The sequence below is a fragment of the Phoenix dactylifera genome, chromosome 8 (genome assembly GCF_051530095.1).
Source record: "Phoenix dactylifera cultivar Ajwa chromosome 8, Ajwa_hap1_PhDact_Kaust_v1.1, whole genome shotgun sequence".
Taxonomy (NCBI): Eukaryota; Viridiplantae; Streptophyta; class Magnoliopsida; order Arecales; family Arecaceae; genus Phoenix; species Phoenix dactylifera.
Window position 1 is genome coordinate 31,894,859 of NC_143197.1, and position 11,756 is coordinate 31,906,614.

Genomic DNA, 11,756 nt, shown 5'->3' on the forward strand with positions numbered 1-11,756 from the left:
AAACCTAGATATTTTGGATTCTAAAAAGGTTGTGGAGATCACATAGTGACCTTAAACTTGACTAAAGGATCGGGGGTTAGTTATGGTATGTACACTCTACATAAATTGAGGACAGAGAGATCTGGAAGTTTTGCTCAATTAAAGTTTTGAAATTTGAATTTTCCTACTCCTAGTGCAAAGTGATATTTTGGTCCTAAATCTTTAGAGGCTTTAGAGTATTTAATGAATTAAATCAGAGTGCGCAGCGAAAGTGTGGTGGTTTGAGTTATTTTGAAACTGGTTAAGGACAATATTTGATCTAAAAGGCATTATGATGGAACACTTGAGTTAGTTTCTTATAGAGGAGAATATTGTTGATTCTATGGATGATCGAGAGGTAGCTATGTAATTTTACCAGTGTGCTCTTCTATTGCTGAGAACTTTTGGGAGAATCTTGGGCATCTTAAATTTAGCATTAACGGTTGATGATTCCTTGGTTGGTCTTAGACCTGAAATGTTTTAGCATGAATCTCGTACTCCTAGATCGGTATTGTCAATCTAGCTATTTGAAAGGGGTTTGAGGTTTTCCTAGGATAGAGGTTGATCATTAAATTATGGGCAAAGTTAAGAAAAGAAAGAGGATTAAAGATTATGAAGACCATTTGACGATAAAGCCTTCTCCTATCCTTGTTAAGCCAATTATGATCTTTATGCGAAATTAATCAAGAGTAATTAAATTCTCGGAAAAAGAATTATGACATTGGGAGGTGGGCCTTCTTTTGAAGGAGATCAAAATAACCTGCTATGTGTTATAGATGGAAAAGATCAAGTTTTGTGATGTCATGATTTTGTATGTCAAATCTTGTGAGCTTGCATTTTGAGAGGGAGATTGTTTAGGAGTTCGAGGATTATGTGACGGTTGCAACCTCTCAAAGTCTGAAACTTAAGTATGGTAATTTCGAGGACGAAAATTTTTTTAGGGGAGGAGAATGTAAGAACCCATCTTTTTTTTTTTATTTGGGCTGGGGCCGACCCCTAGGCCACCGCGCGCCTAAGGGCCTCGGCTGTTTAGCCACGGGAGTCTTCCTCTCCTCCTTCACCGAACTCCCCCAAATCCACCGGAAAGAAAAAAAAAAAAACAGAAAAAAAAGGGGGATCAAATCTTACCAAAATTGAACCAATTCTCTTCTATAAAAGATCCCTTTCCCCTCTTTCTAGGGCATCAATCGAGAGCTCTTTCAAAAAGAGAGAGAGAGAGAGAGAGATCCGTGAGAAGCTTGGGTTGATCGCCGTCGGGCCGGCCGGAGGAGATCGCCGGAGGCGAGGTAAGGTCCTCCTCCTCCTTCTTCTTGTCTTTAGGCCACTATTTTTCTTGGGAATCCGGCCGACAAGCCGCCGGATCGATGTGAACCGTGTTCCCCTGTTTCGGTCTGCTTTTCTCTTCCATTCCGGCCGGCCGTCGCCGGTCGTGGCGCACCGCCCGCACCGCCGGCACCGCCAGTCATGGGGCAGTGTCGACCATGGGCCGCCGCCATCAAGTTTCTCTGTCAATCGGGAGGAAGGAAGAGAGGGGGAGAGAGAGAGAACCATCCACTTCCCTCTTCTTTGTTCTTCTTCCTCTCTAGTTGCTCTCTCTTATTGCTATGATTTCTTCCTAGTTTAATTTAGGGAGATCATGGACTGTTGGTTAGTCCTGGGGTGATAGATACTGGTGGACCCTTAGAGGATCCATTGGGAGTCTTGGGTTTTTATATGTCTTGGATAATTTTTAATGATAACTTGGTTCTGTAGGGGAACAATCTATTGGACGAGAGAACGCTGAGCAGAGTCCTGCGCATTCCGGTTCGTAGATCGCCGTGAGGGCGGGTGATTAGTTGTTTGAGTTTTTTTTATAAAGTGTAAGAATCCTTGTACGCCAATCCTGCATAATATAAATATTTTTATACTTATATGTGTATAATATGCTACGATCTGAATTAATATGCTATGATCCAGACAAATCAACATTGTTATATTAAACTATATTTTGATTGTGTTGGCTTGTGATTGATATTATGATGTATGCATGTGCATAACCTACACCTGTATAATTGGATTTATGGATGTGGTACTATAGACTAACCTTGTTAATATTGGTTGCCCCGTCACGGGCTGGAAACGTGACCGGATTAGTCTATAGTTGTAAATAAAAGGGATTGATGTGTGGATGTGAAATTGATTAAATAAACATGGACTTTGGGCCGTCTCGTTATTATGGGTTTGCCCGTCACAGGCTCTAAGTGTGACAATGTTGGTTTGCCCGTCACAGGCTCTAAGTGTGACAATGTTGGTTTGCCCGTCACAGGCTCTAAGTGTGACACTATTGGTTTGCCCTGTCACGGGCTGGAAACGTGACCGGGATTTGGCCCAAAGTCGGAAAGATAATTAATCCGGATCAAGTTAATATAGAATGGAAAGAAAAAGCATTGAAAACATTAATGAAGATTTATGAGCTATCGTATGCTATATCATTCTTGCGTGGTTGGACTTTCATTGATATTTGACGTACATACTTATATTGATTATTTGAGCCTTTTGATAGCCGGTTTATGATTTCATGAAATGTGCATCGATTTGTCGTGGCTTTCAAATTCATATTATTATTGTGTTGGTATGGATGTGTAGGGATTCTTACTGGGCTGTAAAGCTCACCCCCTTTTCTTCTTTTTCTTTACCAGAGTTGCAGGATGCATAGTTTTGGATGGGATGGGCGCAGAGTGCGAGCACCAGAGTCATTAGTTAGTTAGTTGTTTATCCTTCTTTGATGTTGATGAACATTTGAAGAGCTCGTAAATGAACTAATTTGTTTATTTGGACATGTCGGATTTGTCTATTTGAATTTCTAAATTAGTTGTGGATTTATTGGAATTTTTGTTAATCATAGGCCTTGCATGATCTTTAGGGCACTGCTCTAGGGCTCATGCGGCCGGTCGCGTACCGGACCCGGGTGCTGGGTTCGGGGCGTGACAAGAGGTGTCCAGGTGGCAGAGGTATGACCCATCCTTATCATAGAGGAGATAGATTTCAGATAGATGACGTGCAGCTAGAGCTTGCATGAGGCGTACGATATAGGCCGTTCCTGTGAACGGTAAGCGTCGATGGGTGTGAAGGGGTATGGCTGGAGTAGCCTGGCATTATTCTTGACTGTCATTGGCCAGCAAGCAAAGCATGGCGTGGTGACGTTGTAATGTACGGTTACATAGGCGGGCGTGGGCACGTACGTAGATGCGGTCGTGGGCGAAGCCGAGCTCGATGAGAGGTCGTATCGTGCATTCGGCGAGGTCGTTTTGGCGGGTGTTGAGGTCGGCCTAGCTTCCCTGATTCCAAGGTCTGCTTGGTAGGGCACCTCGAGCTCAAGGATCAGGGCACGTTGTTAGATGGGGCGCCTCGAACTTGGCCGGGGCGTATCGTCGAATACTAAGGAAGCCTCAAGCTCGGGTCGGGGTGTGTCGGCGAATATAAAAGGCGCCCCGAGCTCGATCGGGGCACGTCGGCGAATATAAGAGCGCCCCGAGCTTGGTCGGGGTACGTCGGCGAATATAAGAGCGCCCCGAGCTTGGTCGGGGTACGTCAGCGAATATAAAAGGCGCCCCGAAATCGGGGCGCGCCAGCGAATATAAGGGCGCCTCGAGCTCGGTCGAGGCGTGTCGGCGAATATAAGAGCGCCCCATGCTTGGTTGGGGCGCGTCGGCAAATAGTCCCACGGTTGAAGGAGCTCTTTGGCTCGCAACTGACTCAGTAGGGTGTTCTGAGCTCGGGCTCAGGATGTCATTACAGGCATCAGAGGAGGTTGCTGCAGGTCCTGGCATCAGAGAGATTTGGTCGAGGTCAGCTGAGCCTTCAACGGAGTCCGAGGTCGAACTGGCTCTTAGCGGGACTGAGGTCCGGCTCAATCGGTGTTGGGGTTTATTTAGCTGAAATTGGATGATCCTATTATTGTGAGCAGGACGATCCATTTTTTGCCCCCCCCCCCCCCCGCCCCGGTTTATTTTTTGGAGCTCTTCCCTTAATACCGAGAAGTAAATTATATTTTATCGAACCTATGCTTTGGTTTACCTGTACATATTGCTTTAACCCATGTATTGTTTGTGATCATGCTGTTATTTTTCAAAAGCATCAGTGCCATTCGAAGCCACCATAACCATCAATCTTGATCATTGAGTGCGAGTGGATGCCTCCTGATGCTCGTTTTACACTACTTTAGTTGACCGTAAATTATGATATCAAATTTTGTCTTGCAAGCTCCAACTAGTACACTAATTTGAGAAGTAAGAACTTCGATAAATCCTAATCACCTATCATACGGGAATACGTAGGTCCTCCTTATATATTGAACATCTGAATTCAGTGAAGCAGCAGCTTGAAAGTAACAAGATACTGCCAACCATATTCAGGATGAGTGCATGTGGTAATTTAATTCATACTGTTACAGCTTCCAGAAATACCAAAGCTCGGTGCCTAATATAGAATATATGTACCTATCAGCAGTATCTAATGAGCTATCCTATGAAATGTAGAAGGTCCTCACTGGCATACCTCCCTTTGATATGAGTGCTATCACTAGGTAAATAAAAACAAACTAGGTGCATCAAGTTGCATGTCACCTGCAGCTTTGTGGATCATGAGTCAAAGAGAAGCCTCTCGCGGCTGGGGGCTGTCAGTTATCCGATACCTCGGTCCCTGATATGGAGTTGAGGGCTGCATGGGCCGGCCTCCGAATATGCGCGATGTGTTTTGCAGGCCAGCTCCATTCTGATGGAGGAAGACTTGGCCATAGTAATTCGATGGATCCAGGGGGGCCCGACTGGGATGGGGACGGACCACCCCGTGACCCGAGATATTTGGAAGATGGGCAGTGATGGAATGGTCTTCCAGGCCAAATATGTATATAGAGAGGCAAACGAGGCCGCAGACTGGGTTGCGGCTTATGTGGCCAACCACATGAGAGGTATGCTATGGACGACTGAGGGTGAGTTGCCTAGAGCACTCCGGAATATTTTATTTTTCAATTTTATTGGGTGTGTTTGTACCCGAGTGATATGAACAGCCCGCTTAAGCGCAAAAAAAAAAAAGAATAAAAGAATAAAAAGAGAAGCCTGACAATATTGCAGATAAGGATAAGGCATCTGAACTGGTGTCTGGATTGCGCATATATATATATATATATATATATATATATATATATATATATATATATATATATATATATATATTGTGTCATATGCTGTACCAAAGCGACAGTATGCTGAAGTAGAAATATTGATAATGAATCAGTGATGACTTGTATGTCACAAAACCAGGGATCCCAGAGAGATGGTATTAGAGGATATTTTGTCACATATCAGCAAGACCTGAAAGATCAAGCAGACAACTCATAAAATTGAAATGGAAACAGTAGTACTTCACTGTACTGTAAGTGATAGATGGCCCTTTTAATATTGCCTGGAATTCGATGGTACACATTGCTAGTTGATTTCTTCAAAATAATGATCTTTCAGGGGAAAAAAAGAAGAAAAAGGGAAAGAAAGAAGTTACAGCTTAGAGCAACAAGTTTGGAAACATGCTGATAAGCATTTATGGGAAAGCAGTCGGGTATTAAAAGAGTAGAGAAGATGTTCCCACATTTAGTACATCCTCAACCAAGGAAATGGAATTGAGGAAGACCCAATTAATTAGGGGAGAAAGAAATAGAAGGACGCTCCTTCTTACAACAAGCAGTTGATCCTTGTACATTGAAAGCTAATGAATTTCAGTAACACCAATTCATAACCACAACAAACTATCATCAATACCAATCATTTACTTTAAAGCTTGCGTATCTCTAGAATTTACATCTCATCAATTACTTGATCACTTAAGAATCTTTTAGCAATCGACTATATATTTAGACCTCAAATACTCATCCAACCATTTTTTCATTAGAGTATTAGTAATTCAGCCTTTTCTTTGTAGAACTCAAGAGTCAAGGCTAAGTGCAAGCGCTCGATATGTAAACATAGCTGCTTGGCAGTGGAAAATCAGATGGTTGCGAAGCTAAACTGAAGGTCAAAATGCTTCATAATTGATGCTACGATTCTGATAGGAACGAAACAGAAAAATGGAGAACGCTAAGCAGAAAGATGAAAGATGAGGATAACGTGGTTAAAATAATGGAGGGAACCAATGGGTCACAATTTTGAATTGAATAATGAACGTTTCAGAGGGAATCACTGATAGTATATTACATTTTCCTTTTAACGGTTTGAATTGACTTGAAGCAGCTTTGTACCTTTGTTCCCCGCCACCGCTTGATACATGCGCATGGAGCCTTCCACAAGACTGATCTTGTATGGTACAAAGGGAACTGTGCAAAAAAAGAAAAGCCTCCGACTTTTCTGGGGATCACCATCCCTTCATTTCTAATCTATATCTATATTTACATGCAGGATCTCCATATTCTTCCTTCCAAAGAGATGACAATGATAGAAACGTCATCATGATACCGTCGACGGTCACCTTGGGGAATTTCAAGCAACTCATGGAAGTCGATGCCTGCAATCATAAGTACGTAAACTTAATTGTTAATAGATTGATCTAAGTATTGACATAGAAATTTCACTAACATCGACATTTTTGGACGTTGAGACTGTACCAGCTTTCTTTGCTGCACGAAAAAGTACTTCTTCGACAAGGTGTTGAGCCGGATCCCCTTCGGGAGTGGTTTCAATGAACATTTCAACATGCGCAACTGCTTCTTCATTGGTGAAATATTGGTAAAGCCCATCAGATGATAATATCAAAAATCTATCCTTTGGACTGAGTTTATAGTGGTAAAGAGAAGGATTGCATGAGATGTATGGAGAGGTTCCAACATAATCAATTCTGAACATCTCTAGAAGTGCATTGTTCCATTTGGGCTGCAGAAAAAATACAGGATATCAGAAAACAAATAACTCAACAGTTAAAGCTCCTGAGTCAAAAATCCAACTTCACATATATTATCAAATTCAAGATGTCAAAACCCTAACTTCTGAATAAAAAATCAATAATGAAACAAATATTTATGATCTTATAACATATTCTCTGCATTTATGACAGAAAAGGTCACTGAGTTGCCTGCAAATTACTCTGATGGACTCAATAACTGAAATGCTCAACATTTTGCAGTAGTAACCCATATTACTGCACTATCAAATTTGCAATTCATTTATAACTACTTTAATAAATCACTGCAATTTTTTGCAAGCCTACAGCCCCCATCTTTGAGGCTCGGTTCTAAAACTTCCGAAAAATGGTCCCATGGCACTACTGATCTTCAGGAACAAGTAACTCGGTATGACAGAGGTAAACTTACAAGAAAACTTTTGCATGCTTTTTGGTAATTGGAAAGACAACTGTGCACATATGGCTCAATCTTGCACTCCAAGACATCAGCTGGAATATGGTTTTCTTACAAGGCATGCCACCCACCTGATTTCCTGATCACACCATCAATTTGAATAACATACCTTTCCTATCCCTACTTTCAAGAAAGACCCAAAGACCAGATTCTCTTCTTGAGTTCTTGGAACCTGTGAGATAGAGGCCATATATAATACAAATAAGAAGCTGGCTAGGCGCCCTAATGGCCATCGTCGCATATTGACTTCCCAAAAGCAAGTTCTCAAAAATCGATCCTGAAGAATTTATTAGATAACAATTTGACTGGCAACCATTGAGAAGGAACCCACATCTGTTTCCCCTCCTAAAAAAAATAATGGATATTTTTCTAAACCATGTACAAACACATGCCATTGATCTTCCTCAACATAAGCATTGCACAAGAAGCAATTATCTTTCGACAGTATGGCTTTGAGCATGAACTATATACTTTCATAGCCTTTTATGAGAAAAAGCCCTTTTTCTGAGTCAAAAGCATCATTACAGCATTCTGCCTTTTCATAAGCATACATTCCATTAGTGCCAACTTATATTGATCAAAAGGCTTTATCCAGAGATCATACTACTTATGAAGGACATGACATCTTCAGTAATTAAAGATACCGATTGATCCACATACATACTAGAATACCATGCCCAACTAATATTGATCACCCATATGCACCACGAAATAAATGAATGACCCCCAATTATTTATATGTCTAATAAATGTATCTACCACGCTGCCATAAAAAAAAGAATCAGAAGATCTAGAATTCAAATGATATTATGAGGATTCAGATGATATTATCCATACCTGTTTCAAAAAGCCAGCCCCAAATGCTCTTGTGACCTTCAACGAACCCTTCACACGATCATTCGCAATGGCCGAAGAGTCATCAGGATGTTCATTCCTAATTCTACGAACTTCCTGAATCACAGCAAATAGCATAACCCAAATCATTCAGATGATCAACAAATCAAACCATGAAGGAAAAAACAAAATCTATTAAGACCAAGATCAGACAGCTACCCCTTCGACACAAGTGCTGTGATCCAAGGTGAGCTGCAGGGCTGCCAAATTTGGCAATCTATCCATGGGATCCCCACTGTCATAGGCTTCAAGATCATTCAATGTCTCCTCACTGATCCGTTCCAAATCCTGCCTTTCCCGCCCGGTCGAACTCCATAAATCTGGCTCTGCCTTCCGCGCCAAAATCGCTCTACTGTCGCCGACGTTCATCAGATACAAATCCTCCCCCTTCATCAACATCACCAAAACACACGATCCCATGAGCGCCAGCTCAGGATTCTCAGAGACCATTTTATCAGCGATGTCCAGAAAGGACTCCTCTGTTTTCCCCAGAGCCTGAGACAAAGCCTTTAGCACTTCCAGGTGGTTCACTAAGCCATTCCCTTTGCTTGATCGGTTCGATTGCTCCTTTAATCTCCTATCAAGCTCTAATCTTTCCTTGTTCCACTCGCACTTCCACCTCCTCTGGTTCTCCAAACACTTCTCCGCCACCCCTCGAACTTTCCTTCTCCTCGGTTTCCCTTCTTTCCAGCATTCATCAGCTGCAGTCCAATTCACTACAATTGATGGACTAAATTCGTCGGCGGCAGTGGTGGTTGCGGTGACTGGATCATCGGAGGGTTCATGGCCCCCTTTGTACCTGTCTTCCCAAAGAAGGCCCTTGAGCTCTCTTTGAACAGCGTAGTAGAGATTGGAGAGGAGGTAGTCAGTGGCGTCGGGGCCGTTGAAGCCATCGTAGATCCCGACGAAGACCCACTCATGCTCCTCCGAGACGACAACATGCACTCTGTCCTCCCCTGCTTTCCCCTGCGCCCACTGCAGACTGCCGCTCTGGGCGCTGAACAAATCGGAATCCTCGCCACCATCCAGGCTGTTCCGGCCGCTGCCGGAGCTAGGATGGGTGGAGCCGCCGCCGCCGCCGTCAGGGAAGAAGTCAGAGTCTTTGGGCCCCTTGGCGGGGGCGATGTGGGCGGCAGAGGAGATGGTGCGCGCGATGGCCTTGGTAAGGCCGTGGAGGAGGGAGGCGGCGGCGCGGTGGGAGCGGGGGCGGAGGTTGAGGCCGTGGGAGAGGCTCCTGGGGAGGTGGCCGGGGGGGGCAAGATCGAGGGGGGCGGAGAAGAGGGCGGCGCGGTGGTCGAGGGGGCCGGACATGAACCCTCTTTCTATGGGGCCGGAGAGGAATCCCCTGTCGGCGGGGCCGAGGGGGCTCGAGAGGGGTCCGGAAGAGAAGCGGGGGACAGGCTGGAGGGGGACAGAAGAGAAGAAGGTAGAGCTCTCGAAGGAGGCGGCGGCGGAGGCCTGCGGGCAGTCGAGGTCAGCGAGAGTAGTGGAGAGAGAAGTGGCGGTATTGGCGCTGACGGAGGCGCCAGAGATGGTGTGGAAGGTGGTGGTTTCCTCGGAGTGGTGGACCTTGGAGGCGGCGGCAGCGGAGGCGTCGGGTCGGACGTAGCAGAAAGAGTGGCCGAGGCCCTCGTCGTAGGGCTCCGACGTTACGGCGACGGCGCCGTGGCGGCGGCGGGCATCGCCGGAGAAGCAGTGGGTCAGCTTCGCGCAGCCGTTGCCCATGGTGGAAAGAGAGATGAGTTTTGGGGCGATCGAGTAGGGAATGGAGGGAGGGAGGGAGGGAGGAGGGGGGGGGCTATATTGGGAAGAACACGGGAGAAATTTGGGGGAAGAGAACCGCGGATAGAGAAAGAGACGATCGGAGGGAGACGCGTTGACTTTCGGGTAAGGGCTGAAATGCGGGGAACAAAAAAAAAGAGAGCCTTTGTGCGTTGACTGCGAGGCAGTGGAGGAACCAATGTCTTGGGTTTGGGTTAAAGATTACTTAGAGAGAGTGCGTGAGTTTTTATTGGTCTTTTAGAGGGAAAGAGAGAGAAGGGAAGCCAAACGCGGGGCACGGGAGCGCGTGCCACGGCGTAGGTACTGTATGCGGACAGACACGTGGCGGTCTTTGGCAGCGCCGTGGACGGGCTTCTGTGTTCTAATGCGTTGGAGGGGCATGACGGATCAGTCTATATAGAACATACGCCAGTAAAGAAACGAATCGAGCGTGCGGGTATGCAGGTCTCAGGGCCTATGAGACATGGCGGAGATCATCGGCCTCACTACTAGACTCGATGGATTTAGCACAGGACCTGATGCAGTTATTGAGAGACTCCATGAGAAGTTCTAGATCTGTTGAGGATGGGATTCTTAGGGCGTACATGTCCTATCATATATGGCTGGACATGAATGCTGGTATATTCGAGGAGAGGTGGTCGCCTCCATGGATGGTGGTGAAAAGAGCGGTGCGTCACGCGAGGGAGGTTATTGTGGCTACCGTTGTGATTTTTTCTGGGATGGCTAGGGACACCTAGGGTACTCACGCTGTTTCAACGCCCTGTTTTGTCCTTGTTTCTTGGGTACCCTCACCCCTTGGCTATCTCAAAGTAAATTTCGACGGCAGAATCTCAGCGGATGGCGTGACTGGAGGGGTTAGCTTTGTGATTAGAGACTACTATGGTAGGATGTTTGCTGCAGGTGTGCGCCGGACACCTGGGCTTACTGTTGTTGGGGCAGAGCTGCGGGCTGCCTAGAAGGAGTTATCCTATGCCAAACAGGTGCTTGGTGTGGAGCGGGTGCATCTTGAGGGGGACTTAGCGGTGGTGATCGACTGGATCCGGGGGTGGACAGGTATGGTGATGGTCACCCCTTATTCGGGAGACACGGAGGATGGCTCAGTCGATTGGCGGCTTTCAAGCAGTTCATATGTTTAGGGAGGCGAACACGACTGCAGATTGGGTCGCCTCCTATGTCATCCGGCACTCCAGGGATTTTTTGTGGACGTCTGAAGCAGATGTTCCTTTTTCTTTGTTGTCTTTATTTTTTCGTGATCTAGATGGGTATACTCAGGTTAGACTTATATGAATGTGTAGCCTCTTGTAATAAAATAAAAAAAAGAAAAGAAAAAAAAAGAAAAAAAAGAAAGAAGGAAAAAGGAACGAATCGGTTGCTGACACGCTCGATGTTGAACGTAATTTGTGCTGCTTCCTGTTAACTCCTTTCAGCCACCTTCTCTGACTTTTGGCCAAGATATTCTTCGCTGGATTTTTCGTGGATGCGACTGTTGATATCACACGACTAATGATATATGATACACGTGGGGGTGGGGCTTCGGCGGCGTATTTCATGCGTGGATCCAGTTGGCGCACGTCGTTCCAAACTTAAGAGGCGTTTGGTGGCCCAAATACAACCATCCAAATAATTTTAGATCATTGTAATTTTTATTCTAAAATAATCTGATTTCGATAATCTATGGCCATCA

General features: G+C 45.2%; 1 protein-coding gene and 1 long non-coding RNA gene across 2 annotated transcripts; one reads left to right on the forward strand and one right to left on the reverse strand.

Annotated features, from left to right (window-relative positions):
* The first annotated feature begins 230 nt into the window (after positions 1-230).
* Positions 231-2,880, forward strand: LOC149753081 (uncharacterized). Its single transcript, XR_016396314.1, has 2 exons — positions 231-1,304; positions 1,771-2,880. It is a non-coding gene; the product is annotated as an uncharacterized LOC149753081 (long non-coding RNA).
* A 3,288-nt stretch (positions 2,881-6,168) lies between these two features.
* LOC103716499 (putative protein phosphatase 2C 4) lies at positions 6,169-10,242 on the reverse strand. The gene is made up of 4 exons (XM_008804525.6): positions 8,450-10,242; positions 8,234-8,347; positions 6,650-6,914; positions 6,169-6,549 (listed from the first exon to the last, which is right to left on the reverse strand). Exons 1-4 carry the CDS (start codon positions 10,013-10,015, stop codon positions 6,434-6,436), a joined length of 2,061 nt encoding a protein of 686 aa, XP_008802747.2. The 5' UTR covers positions 10,016-10,242; the 3' UTR covers positions 6,169-6,433.
* Positions 10,243-11,756: the final 1,514 nt, after the last annotated feature.

What these genes read in the sequence shown, in the direction of transcription:
- LOC103716499 (XM_008804525.6), bottom strand. Translation starts at nt 10,015, where the DNA reads ATGGGCAACGGCTGCGCGAAGCTGACCCACTGCTTCTCCGGCGATGCC. An exon ending in GGGCTGGCTTTTTGAAACAG is followed by an intron (nt 6,915 to 8,233) that starts GTATGGATAATA and finishes TTTTTTCTGCAG; the next exon opens with CCCAAATGGAACAATGCACT. An exon ending in TCGTGCAGCAAAGAAAGCTG is followed by an intron (nt 6,550 to 6,649) that starts GTACAGTCTCAA and finishes TTATGATTGCAG; the next exon opens with GCATCGACTTCCATGAGTTG.